This window comes from Herpailurus yagouaroundi, unplaced genomic scaffold (assembly GCF_014898765.1).
Source record: "Herpailurus yagouaroundi ecotype Mexico unplaced genomic scaffold, PumYag 77, whole genome shotgun sequence".
Taxonomy (NCBI): Eukaryota; Metazoa; Chordata; class Mammalia; order Carnivora; family Felidae; genus Herpailurus; species Herpailurus yagouaroundi.
This window is the reverse complement of record NW_024412388.1, coordinates 23,520,611-23,537,276: the sequence shown is the minus strand read 5'-3', so window position 1 is coordinate 23,537,276 and position 16,666 is coordinate 23,520,611. Positions and strand designations below refer to the sequence as shown.

Here is a 16,666-nt window from a genome sequence, read left to right as displayed (position 1 = left end):
ACAGCAGCTAAAATGGTTCAGGCTAAGAACATCCTGTTGCTGTGCTTGGTCAGGGGGTTCTTACTGTTTCTTCAAGGAGCATCCTATGAATACATTAAACATTTTAAAGGGTCTTTTCAAATTTTAGGCAGTCTGAGTCATTGCTAATTGTTTAAAATTTTTTTTTTCAACGTTTATTTATTTTTTGGGACAGAGAGAGACAGAGCATGAACGGGGGAGGGGCAGAGAGAGAGGGAGACACAGAATCGGAAACAGGCTCCAGGCTCTGAGCCATCAGCCCAGAGCCCGACGCGGGGCTCGAACTCACGGACCGCGAGATCGTGACCTGGCTGAAGTCGGACGCTCAACCGACTGCGCCACCCAGGCGCCCCGAGTCATTGCTAATTGTATACTAGGTTTGGATTTTTGTTTGGTTTATTGGCTTTTGTCTGCTCCATTTGTAAAATGATATTTTGTAGAGCTCTTGTTCATTGAAGAAGTATCTGTCCCAGTTGGCTTACGGTGTAAATAAGGTGGGTAGAGGAGCCATTGATTAGAGTCCAATTCTATATCGTTATGTTTGGTAGCAACGTAGGGCTTCCCTGAAGTTGCCGTATTGAACTCTGATCTCAATACCTTGTCAGATTGCCTGCCACCAACCAACTTACATTTATTTCCACATGTGCACATATCCAGCAACTTATAAACAGAGGTTTCAGTTTGGCAAAATTGTGTGTGTATGTTCTAAAACATTTAGCTGCTTGGTAGAAATTGGTTGTAGATGTGGTTTCGCAAAAGACATGGGGCTCCCATTTTTGTTTTATCAAAGCAAATATATTGAATTATGTACATCAAATTATGTTTTAAAAAATGCAAATTTTAAATGCTTGTAACCTCTTTGTCCTTAGGTGTTGGTGGAATGAGCGTTGCATGTGTCTTGAAGAGAAAAGCAGTGCTTTGGCAGGACTCTTTCAGCCCCCACCTGAAACATCACCCTCAAGAACCAGCTAATCCCAACATGCCTGTTGTTTTGACATCTGGAACAGGGTCGCAGGCGCAGCCACAACCAGCTGCAAATCAGGCTCTTGCAGCTGGGACACACTCCAGCCCTGTCCCAGGATCCATAGGAGTTGCAGGCCGTTCCCAAGACGACGCTATGGTGGACTACTTCTTTCAGAGGCAGCATGGTGAGCAGCTTGGGGGAGGAGGAAGTGGTGGAGGCGGCTATAATAATAGCAAACATCGATGGCCTACTGGGGATAACATTCATGCAGAACATCAGGTAAAAAAAAGTTCACTATTTCAGCTTTGAAACTCTTTTATAATCTCTGTCCACTCAGGATATCTGCTTTCAGTGAATGTCTTTAAAAGCCTAACTGCTAATTTCATTGGGTCCCAACTTAACAGTCACTTGTTTTAAGGGATGAATGTTGTGATGTTGTCACTGGATCATTTATCATTCTGGTGCCGAAGAGGTAACAACCAGTTCATTTAAGAAAAGACCTCAGATTGTTTTGATGTACACGTTACATTTTCGAGTACGCTTTTTTTTCAGTTCTTTTTTTCATGTTTATTTTTGAGAGAGAGAGCGCGCGCACGCGTGCACGAGTGGGGGAGGGGCAGAGAGAGAGGGAGACACAGAACCCGAAGCGGGCTCCAGGCTCTAAGCTGGCAGCACAGAGTCTTGTACGGGGCTTGAACGCACGGACCGTGAGCCTGAGCCTAAGTCAGACGCTTAACAATGACTGAGCCACCTAGGTGCCCCTCAGGTACACTTTTTAAACAAATAATATTTTTTCTCCTTTGACATATATTCTTTTTTCTTTTTAAGTTCATTTATTTCTTTTGAGAGAGACAGAGCGCACAAGCCAGGGAGAGAGAGAGAGAAGGGGGGAGAGAGAATCCCAAGTAGCCTTTGCACTGTCAGCTCAGAGCTGGGTCTCGAACCCACGAACTGTGAGATTATGACCTGAGCAGAAATCAGGAGTCAGGCGTTTAACCGACTGAATGACCCAGGCGTATTTGGCCTGTTAAAGGATGTGTCCATATTTTCAAAGCCTTTTCTGTTGGGCGTGGGTGACTTTTGTTTTTAAGATGTTACAGTTGAAAGTAGGAAGTTGATAACAAATTAGCTGCTCAAGTGAAATTTATTTGAAATAGAACTGGTATATTTAATGTTTTGTGTCAGGGGAGTGGTTGTGGCTTTTAGGTTTCAGCCATCTTTGTCCTCTTGTTGTAAGTGCTTGGCTTCATTTGGTGAATTTTAACATGCTTACTTTTAGTAATCCAAAACCACAGCTGGAATCACAGCGTTATTTTGCTGAGAAGAGAGTTCAGCTTGATCTAGGTTTCCTAACTTCCTGATAGTGACGAAAGGCTTAGAATGTTTTAATCAGGCTATTCTTTGAAATAGGATATAGGTTGAATTTGCAGAGGTTCATTTTATATTGCCAGTGTCTTGAGTACTGACTAGCAAAAGGAACTCTCAGCCTTTCGCTAGGTCCCTGCTGCTTCTGTTCTGCCTTAGAAGTAAATCAGGCACAAGCACACTTGCAAATCTGAATTCTCATTGTGCTTTGCCTGACCCTTCAAAAAAGGCAGCCCATGTGCTGCCATGGTTCTTTATCATACTAGAAATGAAGAGGTGGGATTTATCTTCTTCTTCACGAGATTTATCGAGCATGTTGATGATACATCTCTGGTTTATCGGAACTGTCGTATATATCAGTGCTGCTTCAAAAGCACATACTATGTGTAAGTGAGGGACACTAAGAAGTCAGACACGTGCGAGCTTCTTGTGCACTTGGCACACTTTTTGTCTTGAAGGCAGTGTATTTGCTATTTGCTTGGAGTCTTGTGGGTGGGAATCAGATTTTACTCATCTCACTATCCTATTCCCTAGAAATCGGCGTATAATAAAGCTTCAGAGGAAATTTACTGATTGCGTGAGTCCTTAATTCTTTGGTTTTAAAATAAAATAGGAGTGGGGAGCCTGGGTGGCTCAGTTGGTTGAGCGTCTGACTTTGGCTCAGGTCATGATCTCGTGGTTCATGGGTTCGAGCCCCGTATCGGGCTCTCTGCTGTCGGCGTAGAGCCTGCCTCGGATCCTCTGCCCTCCTCTCTTTCTACTCCTCCCCTGCTCGTTCTTTCTCTCAAATAAATAAATAAATAAATAAATAAATAAATAAATTTTGAAATAAAATTGGAGAAAAAAGACATTATCACAAAGAGAAGGGCTTTGAATGCCAATGCTAAGATTTAGTTCAGTAGGCTGCAGGGTTTTTGAGTGTGTATGTATGGAGTGGTGTTTGGGAAGATTGAGTTGGCAGTAAGAGATGGGAGTGGGTAAGGGTTGAGACTAACTGGACAGCTACTCTCACAGCCCTGGTGTGAGCAATGGTCAAGAACGTATGGGAATGAGAGATACAGAGTTTGGTGACTGAATTATAAATCTTAGGTCTGTGGGAAAATGAAGTAATAGAGGAAAAGGAATAGAAACAGTATCTGGTTTGGGGACAAGATAATTAAATTTGGTAATACACCTGTTGAGTTTGAGATGTAGGCAGCTGTACATGTGGGGAGACCAAAGTAGGGGGTGTTTGGTTTGGATGGTATCTGTGTAGGGGGCAAAAGTGAAAGGACTGTAATCTTTGCTTTATTTGGCTAAACACTGTTTAGAAATCATAAACGTTGGTTTTAAAAATCTCTATTATAGATCTTATGTTGGCTTTCCTAATGATAGTCCATTGGGTAAAAGCTTAAAGGAGAATCAAGGTGCTTGCCTGTCTTGTGTAGTTGGGAAAATCAAACTCTGGGTTAGTTTTTGGCAAAACTCTAAGATCTAAAAATCTGGCTGTGCTGTGCAAGTCAGCAAGTGTTTATTGAAGGCTTAGTCTGGGCTGTGTCTTATGCTAGGCCTTATCATAAGGAATCATATCTGATTGAGCAGTTTTATCCAGGTCCTTTAGCAAACTAGAGTTAACATTGAACGGCAAAACCTGTTCCATACCCTGGGGACCTAAACCAGTGAACCAGCTTGGAATTGGCACTTGTCACAACACAATTCTGTTGGGCCAGACGCATGATACAGTGAACAACAGCGTCGGAGAAACTCAGGGTAGTTGCTGTGTTGTGGCTGTGGGCCGCACACAGATTACCTCTTCTGCAGTCATCATAGTGTATTGTAATTTACTAGTTTTCGTGTTGATCTCATCTGTTGGTCTGAACTATGCCAGGGCAAAGACTGTTGTGTTTTTCATGCTGCTTTGCCTGGCGGTGTCTGTAATTTTTGTGTTGATGGTTATGAGGACGAGAAGTTCTTCAGATTTGTACTCGGGTAAAACAGTAGATCTTAGAGCGCGGCTATCCTGCTGGGAAACACCGGGCAACAGGTGAGGCAGAGTGCAGGGTAATTGAAGACCGGAGGGGCTTATCTTTAGGTGGAGAATCACTGCCGTCATCAGCCAGTGTTACTGATTGGAGGAATAAAAAGGTGTTTGATCTGTCAGGTGGGAACCACTGATGGTGATAGAAACATTTACTGAGCATTTACATTATAGACCCTGGACCATATATTATTTCCTGTAGTTACTCCTCAGGACAGTCCCATGGGGGAGGTAGTATTCTTTCTGAGAGATGAGAAACTGAAACTTAGTTACCAGGTAAACTCCGATTTTGAAATCAGGTCTTTGTTATTCCAGTTCCCATGCTCAGTCTATATTTCTGCCTCTCCTGGGGAAGAGTTCCAGCCTTAAAAACTAGACCAAACCAAACAAAGTGATTGCAACAAAGTAGCACATTCTGAGGTCAGAGAATTAAAAGCCATGATTTTGCTTGAATTTTACAGATGATAAACTTGATAATAAGGAGAGGAGTACAAATAATGTTGACATTTCTCCTAGAATTGCAAGAGTCCTTTTTTGCCACAGGAATGGTAATGCTAAAGTCTATTTTTTTTCAGATTTGTTTTTATTACATGTGTATTCTAAGCAGTAATTGTGGGAAACTTACCTATATTGAGACAGAATGACTTGCCAGCACATTCTGCCATAACCCTGGGCTATTATTACTGTTTGGTGGGCCTGTTTCATTAGCCTTTTTTTTTTAAAGGCCTTTTGGCAAAATGGAACAACATTTAAGATCAGATTGGCAGAATGCTTTTATCAAAGTGAGTTGGTGAAGTAAAAGAATATCACAGGCTATGATGCCAGTCAATAATGTTGGAGGGAAGGAAACTATTGTGCCAGGTACTTTACGGCCATTTCTCTCATTACTTGCATTTATGAACAATCAGGTTTTTTCACTTAAAAAAAACCTCTTTCCTTTTGAAGTTAGGATTTTCTTGCCTGATGTAGAAATTCTCATAGTGTCTGAGTTTTCCCTTCTTTTTTTTAAAAAAAAATTTTTTTTTTTAACGTTTATTTATTTTTGAGACAGAGAGACAGAGCATGAACAGGGAAGGATCAGAGAGAGAGGGAGACACAGAACTGGAAGCAGGCTCCAGGCTCTGAGCCATCAGCCCAGAGCCTGACGCGGGGTTCGAACTCACAGTCTGTGAGATCGTGACCTGAGCTGAAGTCAGACGCTCAACCGACTGAGCCACCCAGGCGCCCCTGAGTTTTCCTTTCTTTTAATGATGAGCTCTGTAAGCTGTGCCTAAATATGTATGTGACTTTTTTTTAATATGCAAGTTTTATTTTCTAAGTATAAACCTTAACATAATCAGCATGAGGTTCTTTAAAGGCTTAAACAACAGCTTGAGAACATGTGTTGAGGTAATATGCACTACTTAAAAAATTTTTTTTTAATGTTTACTTATTTTTGAGAGAGAGAGACAGTGTGAGTGGGGGAGAGGCAGGGAGAGAGAGAGAGAGAGAGAGAGAGAGAGAGAGGCACACACACAGACAGACACAGAATGTGAAGAGGCTCCAGGCACTGAGCTGTCAGCACAGAGCCTGATGTGGGGCTCGAATTCACCAACTGTGAGATCATGACCTGAGCTGAAATCGGACGCTTAACTGACTGAGCCATCCAGGCGCCCCTATGCACTACTTTAAAAATCTTGAAAACTTTATTTAAAATGTAAAGTAATTGAATTTTAAATATTTTAAAATTTGCTTAAAATAAAATAATTTAAATTTAAAAATTAAAATGTTTAAATTAAATCTTTGAATAAATATTTAAAATTAGGTGAAACTTAGACACCATAAAAATCATTTTGAGGTGAGGAATGTGTTTAGATTTGTGTGTTTATTTTAAAAAGTTGTAGTGTGCAAACTCTTTATGGTTGGTCTTTTTGTATTTGTCTTTCTTTCTACCTTAAGAATACAAACATATTGTCACTTATTTTAATACTTAAAATTACTATATTTGGCATAGTTAGAAACTTCAGACCCCCTTCTCTCGTTGGAGGAGAGTGAGGTTAAGAAATCTCATGAATTTTGTTTTTTGGTCTGTTAAACTTAACCACAGCAAACAAGACAATGGATGTGGATCAAGGTATTATAAAATACTAGAAAGCACACTTTTCTATGTGAGTAAATAATATTTTTTAAAAACGTTGCCTACAAAAAATTTGTGTTTTTTAACAGTGATTTTTATAACCGAAGAACTTTTATTTTGAATAGTATTAAAAGTTTCATCATGTAAAACCCAAGGTCAAGTCTTTGACTTGTGATTGTTTTATTCTCTTATTGTGAAATCTGTTTTCTCTGTAAACTGCTGTGAGATAAAGTGGGTGATGAAATAGCAAAAAAATTTTAGGGTTGACCAATTGAACTGTGTGGCCTCTGAACTGGATTTTAAGGAACAGAGGTGGGGAGTTCTACTTTGGGTGAAAAGAAATTGAGAGGATGGGGCACCTGGGTGGCTGAGTCAGTTAAGCCTCCTACTTTGGCTCAGGTCATGATCTCCTAGTTCGTGAGTTCAAGCCCTGTGTCGGGCTCTGTGCTGACAGCTCAGAGCCTGAGGCCTGCTTCAGATTCTGTGTCTCTGTCTCTCTGTGCCCCTCCCCTGTCCATTCTCTCTCTCTCTCTCTCTCTCTCTCTCAAAAATAAATAAACTTAAAAGATTTTAAGAAATTTAGAGGACAACTCAACAGATCCTTTTCACTTTTGCTAGTCGTCTTTTGGCACTAGGATATATCAGTATCCACCATAGATTGACAGTTGGTGGGAGATAATTCTAGATAGCCTGGCAGAATTCAATGGGTGAACCTTCTCTTTGACTCTGTATCTCTGCTTTCTTTCACTTGGTGTTGTCATCTTCTGTTGGTATCTTGACACTTACCCTTGATATGTCTGTCCATAGTCTTCCAGTGTCTGTTAGTTAATCCTTACATTTGTAATTAACAATGTTGTGTTAAACTAGGAGGGATGTCAAGTATTCCTCATACTGAGAATCTCCTCGTTCCCTGGAGATCTTTTTCTAGCGTCCCTGCCAAATGATTGTGCTAGATTATGAGCCTCTTGTCTTTTTGGGTAGATTGCTTAGATGTTTCAGCATTTGGGCCATTGCCATTGAACAGCATCCCCTAAAGCTGAGTAGTCTGTGCTTTCATATCTTGAAGCCTTTTTCATTATATTTGGAGTTCACAAAGACTCAACGTGTTATGTACACAGTCAAAGGATCCCTTTCTTTGACTAGAACTATTTTCCATTTTTAAGAATTGGGTTCCAGTGTAAAACAAAACAAAACAGCATTCAGTCAGTTGCTCTTAACTAATACTGTGTGTGGTACTTGATTGTATGTGCCCCCTAGATGGCAACTTGCAGAAGTTTGTGACACATCTTTACTTTGTTTTGTTTCAGAAGATGTTTGGAGTGGAATTAGGGGAAAAAAAATACATAAGATAGGTGGTAATGAGATGTAACCGTGGGGAAACTAAGGGTATGTCAGCAAAATGAAGGGGGTAATTTTAGAATTTATAAATATGTATCAGACTGGTGAGTTACAGAATCTGCTCTGGGTGTCCTTGTGGCCAAAGAAAAGAGGGAAATGTGGCAAATTATGAGACTCTTCATAAGAGAAAACCACAGCAGTTATTCAGGAAGAGATTTCAGTTTCAGATGTGTTTGAAGTGTTTTGTAAAGTAATGTGGTGATACTGGTTTTCAGTGCACTTTTCTGTTGCTGCACAACAGTGACACATCTTTTGTGTGTGTGTCCATTTTCTCTGAGGCAACGGCATTTACTGAATACTTTCTGTAGGTTGAGCCTGATTACAGAGTTATGCTTTTGGGTACTGTGGAAAAAATACTTAAAAAAAAGTTCTAGCACTTGCTTAGAATCTCTCCGTTCTAGGGAGTGGCTTAACGTTCATAGAGGAACATAGGCCCGCCAATTAATACACTTCCAAGAGCGTAGTTAGTGCTGAGGATAGGGTAAGTAACGTTTTTGTTTTTTGGTTGAGGAATTTCTGGCCCTCTTTGCTTTGTCTTTTACGTTCAGTTTCTTCGTCTTTGGAATATGGTAAGGGGCCATGTGAGAGTGTGGCTTTGGCTCAGTGGATTGCTCTGGCAGTTTGCGCCCTGCCTGTTACTGTTTTGAGAAGTGATGGCCAGTGATTGGCATTAGATGGGGTGAGTTTACTGTTTGGAAATTGGACTGAAGACCTTGGGCCTGAAGGGTGTACCTGGCATTGGTGATAAAGTCTGCAGTTGAAGAGTTACTGGACCTATTGCAGAGGAACGCTCTTCCTTGTTTTTTCCATGTCATATTTTTGGAGAACTGTGGATTTTAAAGTGCCTTAGTAATGGTTTCAGAAGACTTGGTCTATTTAATGCCCTCAGTAAGTGCTCTTTTATGGTTAAAGTACCCTTCTTAGTGTTTTTATGAATCTCATCGGGAAAATTCTTAGGTTTGTGGAAATTGAGGGCCCTAAAGATTTTTTTATAACTGCTTTATTGATACATAATTCATCCATTTACAGTGTACAGTTCATTGGTTTTTAAAGTATTCACAGAGTTGTCCAGCCATTATCACAGTTTTAGAACATTTTCAGCACTCCAAAAAACTATATCCAGTAACTTTCACTTCCACTCCTTGGCAGCCGCCAGTCTACTTTCTGTGTCTGTGGATTTGTTGGTTCTGAACAGTTCATATAAATGGAGTCCTACAATATGTAGTCCTTTGTGACTGGCTTCTTTCACTTACCATCATGATTGATTTATTATTTATTAACATTTTTTTCTAACGTTTATTTTTGAGAGAGAGAGAGAGCGCGACAGAGCGCAAGTGGGGGAGGGGCAGAGGGAGAGGGAGACACAGAATCCAAAGCAGGCTCCATGCTCCGAGCTGTCGGCACAGAGCCTAGTATGGGCTCTCACAAACTGTGAGATCGTACCCTGAGCTGAAGTCAGCCGCTTAATCAACTGAGCCACCCAGGTGCCTCTAGCGTCATGTTTAAAAAAAATTTTTTTTTTTAACGTTTACTTATTTTTGAGACAGAGAGAGACAGAGCATGAACGGGGGAGGGGCACAGAGAGAGGGAGACACAGAATCGGAAACAGGCTCCAGGCTCCGAGCCATCAGCCCAGGGCCCGATGCGGGGCTCGAACTCACGGACTGCGAGATTGTGACCTGAGCTGAAGTCGGACGCTTAACCGACTGAATCACCCAGGCGCCCCCCTAGTGTCATGTTTTAAAGGTCCTTCCATGTTACAGCATGTATCAGGACCTCATTTCTTTTTATTGCTTAATAATAATGCATTATATAGGGATACACACCACATTTTATTTATCCATTTGTCGATTGATGGACAAGTTTTTGTATACAAGTTTTTGTCTGGATGTATGCTTTCATTCCTTTTGGGTACCTAAAGATTTATTAAACATTTCTTTTAATGTTTAATTTTGAGAGAGAGCGCGCGCGTGCCCACGCGTGTGAGCCGGGGAGGGGCAGAGAGAGAGGGAGATACAGAATCTGAAGCTGGCTCCAGGGTCTGAGCTGTCATCATGGAGCCTGACATGGGGCTCGAACTCACAAACTGTGAGATCATGACTTGAGCCCAAGTTGGAGGCTCAACTGACTGAGCCACCCAGGCGCCCCTGGGTACCTAAAGACTTTTTAAAAGGGCATAAGTTTCATATGTACAGATACAGAAATAATGGGAATTTTTTTCACTGATGCCAGTACTTTTATTTATTTAATTTAATTTAAAAATTTTCATTTATTGATTTATTTTTAAGGTGGTTTTACCTTTTTAAAAATTTTTTTTTCAACGTTTATTTATTTTTGGGACAGGGAGAGACAGAGCATGAACGGGGGAGGGTCAGAGAGAGAGGGAGACAGAGAATCGGAAACAGGCTCCAGGCTCTGAGCCATCAGCCCAGAGCCTGACGCGGGGCTCGAACTCACGGACCGCCGAGATCGTGACCTGGCTGAAGTCGGACGCTTAACTGACTGCGCCACCCAGGCGCCCCTAAATTTTTTTTTTTTTAAAGTTTATTTATTTTGTGTGTGTGTGAGAGAGAGAGAGTGTAGGTGCAGGGGAGAGGCAGAGAGAGAGAGAGAGAGAGAGAGAGAGAGAGAGAGAGAATTCCAAGCAGGCTCCAAGCTGTCAGCATAGAGCCCCATGGGAGGCTCAATCCCACAATCCATGAAATTATGACCTGAGCTAAAATCAAGAGTTGGACGTTTAACCGACTGAGCCAGCCAGGTGCCCCAAGGTAGTTTTACCTCTTAAAAAATTTTTATTTATTTATTTATTTAGAGCATGTGCACGCACAGCTGGGCAGGGGCAGAGAGAGAGGGAGACAGAGGATTCCAAGCAGGCTCTGTGCTGTCACCGCCATAGTCTGATGCGGGGCTTGAAGCCATGAACCATAAGACCACAACCTGAGCTGAAGTCAGATGCTTAACCAACTGAGCCACCCAGGCGCACCTGTGGTTTTACCTTTTTAATGACTGATTCAGACCCAGGATCTGAATCACAAATTCCAGATGTCTGGTGGCACTTTTCTGTAGGCCTGTTTTTTTGTTTTTTGTTTTTTTTAATGTAAGCTCTAGGCCCAGTAAGAGTCAAGAATCGCATGCTTTACCAATTGAGCCAGCCAGACACCCCTGTATTTTTTTTTTTATAACTTTTAAGTTTTAATTTTTTATGGAAGTATAGTTGACATATTAGTTTCAGGTATATAACATAGTGAGTTGACATAAACATGAAGTGATCACCACGATAAGTCTAGTTACCATTTGTCATACAAACTTATTACACTATTATTGACTGTTCTGTATATGACCCTTTACTGTGCCATGACTTACTTGTCTCATAACTGGAAATTTATACCTCTGAATCCCCTTCACTTCTTTGCCTATCCTCTACCCCATCCCCCCACCACCTTGTTCTCTGTATTTGAGTCTGTTTCTGCTTTGTTTTGTTGGTTCACTTGTTTTGTTCTTTAGACTCCACCTATAAGTGAAATTGTACTGTATTTGTCTTTTCCTGTACCATTTATTTCATTTAGCAGAATACTCTCTGGGACCACCCATGTTGTCACAGATGGAAAGGTTTCACTTTTTCATTTGTGGCTAAGTAATATTCCGTTGTAAATATATGCACAACATCTTTATTAATACCTGCATCTATCAGTGAACACTTAGGTTGCTTCCGTATCTTGGCTATTGTAAATAATGCTGTAGTGAACATATGGGTGCATATATCTTTTCGAAATAGTGTTTTATTTTCTTTGGATAGATACCCACAAGTGGAATTGTTGGATTGTATGGAATTCCTAGTTTTAATTTTTTTGAGGAACCTCCATACTGTTTTCCATAGTGTCTGTACCACTTTACATTCCCACCAACTATGCACAAGGATTCCCTTTTCTCCACAACCTCAGCAACGCTTGTTACTTGTCTTTTTTTTTTTTTTTAATTTTTAAAGTATTTATTTATTTAAAGTTGATGCACTTGAGAGAGAGAGAGGGAGAGGAAGGGAGGGGCAGAGAGAATTCTAAGCAGGCTTCTGCTGTTGGTGCAGAGCCTGATGCGGGGCTCGATTTTATGAACTGTGAGATCATGTCCTGAGCTGAAATCAAGAGTAAGATGCTTAACTGACTGTGCCACTTATGCACCCCACTTCTTGTCTTTTTGATACTGGCCATTCTGACAGGTGCGAGGGAGTATCTCACTGTGGTTTTGATTTACATTTCTGTGATGATTAATAATGTTGAGCATCTTCTCGTGTTAGTTGGCCATCTGTTTGTCTTTTGGAAAAATGTCTATCCAGGTCCTCTGCATTTTTAAATCAGATCATTTGTCTTTTTGGTGGTGAGTTGTACGAGGTCTTCATATATTTTTGGATGTTAACTTATTAGTTATATCATTTGCAAATATTACCTCCCATTCAGTAGGTTGCCTTTTCATTTTGTTGATGGTTTCCTTTACTATGAAAACATTGTGTTAGTTGAATGTAGTCCTGATTGTTTTATTTTTGTGTTTTTTTTTTTTTTTCTTTTTGCCTTTGCCTGAGGAGATAGATCCAAAAATACATGCTGAGACTCATGTCTGAGAGTTTACTGTGCCTTTGTTTTCTTTTAGGAGTTTTATGGTTTCAGCTTTTACATTTAGGTCTTTAATCCATTTGAGTTTTTTTGTTCTGTATGGTATAAGAAAGTGGTCCAGTTTCATATTTTCGCCTATAGTTGTCCATTTTTTTCAACATGATTTATCAAAGAGACTATCTTTTCCCCATTGTATATTCTTGCTTCCTTTGTTATAGAGTAATCAACCATGTATGTGTGGATTCATTTCTGGGCTCTCTAGTCTCCATTGATCTGTGTCTTTTTGTACCAGTGTCATACTGTTTTGATTACTATAGCTTTGCAGTATAGTTTGAAATCTGGGAGCATACCTCCAGCTGCTTTGTGCTTTCTCAAGATTGCTTTGGCTATTTAGTGATGGTGGTTTTTTTGTTTGTTTGTTGGTTGGTTCTGTACACATTTTAGGATTAATTTAGTTTTGTGAAAAATGTTCTTGATATTTTGATAGGGATTGCATTGAATCTGTAGGTTGTTTTGGGTATGTAGACATTTTAAACAATATTCTTCCATTCTGTGAGCATGGTATACTTTTGTATTTATTTGTGTCATCTTCAATTTTTTTTATCAGGTCTTACAGTGTTCAGAGTACAGCTCTTTTACCTCCTTGGTTAAGTTTATTTCTAGGTGTTTTATGATTTTTGATGCAATTGTAAATGAAATTAAAAAAAAATATTTGAGAGGGAGTGTGAGCATGAGTGGGAAAGGGGCAGAGAGAAAGGGAGAGAGAGAATGCCAAGCAGGCTCAGATCATGAACTGAGCCAAAATCAAGAGTCAGATGCCTGACTGAGCCGCCCAGGCTTCCTGAGCTTGTTTTCTTAATTTCTCTTTGTCATAGTTCCTTGTTAGTGAATAGAAATGCAACAGATTTCTGTGTGTTAATTTTGTATCCTGCAACTTTACTGAATTCATTTATTTTAATAGTTTTTTGGTGGATTCTTTAGGGTCTTTCCTGGAATAGTATCATGTCATCTGCAAGTAGTGACCGTTTCTTTCTTTCTTAGCAATTTGGATGTCTTTTCTTTCTTTTTCTTACCTCCTGTGGCTAGGGCTTCCAGTTCTGTGTTGAATAAAAGTGGCGAGAATGGGTATCTTTGTCTTGTTCCTGATCACAGCGGAAAAGCTTTCAGCTTTTCACCCTCAAGTATGATATGATGTTAGCTGTGGGTTTGTCATAAATGACCTTTATCACATTGAAGTATGTTTCCTCTGTACCTGTTTTGTTGAGACTTTTTGTCATACGTGTGCCAGTGCTTTTTAGAAATAAGCTTGGGAGGGTTAGTTTATTTACAACTTTACACCATGGATTTGGAATTTTTCTTTTTTTTTTTTAATTTTATTTTTTTTAATTTACATCCAAATTAGTTAGCATATAGTGCAACAGTGATTTCAGGAGTAGATTCCTTAATGCCCCTTCCCCATTTAGCCCATCCCCCCTCCTACAACCCCTCCAGTAACCGGTTCTCTGTTTGTTCTCCATATTTAAGAGTCTCTTCTGTTTTGTCCCCCTTCCTGTTTTTATATTATTTTTGTTTCCCTTCCGTATGTTCATCTGTTTTGTCTCTTAAAGTCCTCATATGAGTGAAGTCATATGATATTTTGTCTTTCTCTGACTAATTTCGTTTAGCTGGATTTGGAATTTTTCTAAGCAATAAGTTTTACTGAAACTGATAGTACCTTTCTTCTCTATGAAGTGTTTTCAGGTTAACAGCATAAATAAATTTGTTTACAACCTTGGGAAGAGGTATACTTAAATTATAGAGAACAGGTGTTTTCGGGTAACTGTATTATTTAGATGTCACGAATATACAATCAGTTGATCCACTAATGAAATATCATTTTTCTCTGTTGAAGTTCCCTAAGGACTTTAACAAGGGAACAGTTCATTAACCTAATTCTAGGTATTGTATGTATTTAAAAGCACCATACCTGCTGTTAATTAAAAAATGTTCTTTAATTTGCTAAGAATTTATTGATTCAAATTGTTCTTTTTTCCCCAGTTGGCCAAATTAAGGAGATCCTACTTGTATGTGTCAGAAGCCCAGTAAAATGCAAACCAATGAAATTAATATATTGTTCTTTCTATGAAGAAACTTAGTTTCATGAACTGAGGAAGAAACTATAAACAAATTTTTTTCCAGATGAGAATTTCAGTGAGTGTCTACTCAAATGAGTGCTAAAGCTGGGGCTGTGGCCTGTTTGGGTAACACAAATCAGATGAGACTCATTGTGTGTGTGTGTGTGTGTGTGTGTGTGTGTGTATTTCATTTTATTAAAAAAATTTAAAAAAATGTTTGTTTTTGAGAGACACAGAGAGATAGAGCTCAAGCAGGGAAGGGCAGAGAGAGAGGGAGACACAGAATCTGAAGCAGGCTCCAGGCTCCGAGCTGTCAGCACAGAGCCTGACGCACAAGCTGTGATGTCATGATCTGAGCCAAAGTTGGACGGTCAACCAACTGAGCCACTGAGGCGCCCCATTTTATTTTTTTGAGTAATCTCTAAATGCAACTTGAACTCACGACCCCAAGATCAAGAGTTGCATGTTCTACTGATGGAGCCAGCCAGGCACCCCAGACTAATTTTATATTGAATACAGTTCCTTCAGTTGTTAATTTATTATCCAGAAAATGGACTTAAAGCTCTTTGTATCCCTGAAGAGTGGTGCACATGGAAAAGGACTGGGAGGAAATACAGCAAATTATTGCTTTTATTTGGGTGGGTGGGGAGATTATGGGTAATTCGATTTCATCTTGTGTTTTGTAGTTTCCAAATTTCAAACCCTGAAATTTTTATAGGTTTAAACCACCTGGCTGGCTTAGTCTATGGAGCATGTGACTCTTGATCTTGGGGTCATGGATTCAAGCCCCACATTGAACGTAGAGCTTACTTACAAATAAATAAATAAAATTGTTAAAAAAAATTCAAAGAAAAATACATATGTAAAAAAAGAGCTTAATTTATTGTACTGAATTAAGGGAAAGTGAATTGGCCAATACATTTGCAGTGGAATTTTGGTATTGAAAAAGATCTTGGAAATCATTTGACTTTTTTTCTGATGCAGTGATCTCCTTTACGTTAATTATCTCTGTTTTAATAAAAAAATGTTAGTGTTTTGAGCAGAGGTTGCTAGGATAGGTTGAGTGTATCCAGTGAGATCTAGAAGTAATTTTAGTATTGAGTACTGCCTTTCTGTATCTAGAAGTAATAATGACATGTAATTCATAAGCTGTGTGCTGGAACTGTTTTAGTCTTTTTTACATATGATTTGAATCTCCAGTAACTCTTTTGGTTTTCATCGTTTCCATTTTACGAATGAGGAAATGCAGGGTCAGAAAAATGAGCTTTCATGCTTTATGGTCTCAGATGATGTATGTTGAAGGTGATTACCGTGTGCTCTTTCTACCAGACCAGTCTGTTTGGAGACCTACCATTCTTCTTCATGGCGTATTCAACTTTTCCCTAAAACGCACACACAGTCCTCTTTTTACACATCACACATTTTAAGCCCTATCTGCTGTGCATATATTAAAAGTTTAGGGACACCAGTAAGAGTTTAGTTTGTATGTCTAATTATATGTATGTCCTGGATGCATAATAGGTCTTCAGTGAGTGATATGATGCTGTTCAAAACTGAGCTTGTTTAGTGTCTGTCATTCCCTACAGCCTGTTTCTGTGGTGCCATCCCCATTACAGGCAACTTAAGAATCTTAGATTCCTCCCTCCAGCCTCCCAACAATTCCAAGGTTATATTTATACTGCCTTATTTGATAGGCTCATATTTCTTGCCAGGACATTTACCGTAGTCTTCTGGTTGGTTTTCTGTGCTCCCCCCGCCCCCCCCCCCCCCCCCAATTTTCTGTGTTGCTGCCGAATTGATATTTCTGAAGACGCAAATCTCTTGTCTCAACCTTGCCTAAATTTTGGTATTTTGTTTTCCAGTTGCTTTTAGAATAACTTCCAAACTCTTCAGCATAGCATAATTTAGGTCCTTCATGTTTTGAGCCAGTTTACCAGTCTTTACTGTTACCCTAGTTCAGCTATATTGAACTATTTGTAATTTTCTGAACATACATGCTAATTTTGTAGTGTGTGTGATTCCTCAACATAGTTGTGCTATTTTATTTATGCAGTTTTCTCTGTTTGGAAC

General features: G+C 39.7%; 1 protein-coding gene and 1 non-coding gene across 18 annotated transcripts in view; both read left to right on the top strand.

Annotated features, from left to right (window-relative positions):
* PUM1 (pumilio RNA binding family member 1) overlaps positions 1-16,666 on the top strand; it is a 135,375-nt gene that overhangs the window by 4,234 nt on the left and 114,475 nt on the right. For 14 of the 17 annotated variants that reach the window (XM_040467295.1, XM_040467287.1, XM_040467309.1 and 11 more), the window contains exon 2: positions 888-1,261. In XM_040467295.1, the coding sequence (XP_040323229.1) occupies positions 888-1,261 (374 nt within the window). Of the gene's footprint in view, positions 1-887; positions 1,262-16,666 lie in introns of those variants that run through there. The other 3 variants (XM_040467332.1, XM_040467369.1, XM_040467317.1) reach the window with 3 other exon arrangements.
* On the top strand, positions 2,970-3,054 carry TRNAQ-UUG (transfer RNA glutamine (anticodon UUG)). The gene has a single exon. It is a non-coding gene; the product is annotated as a tRNA-Gln (tRNA).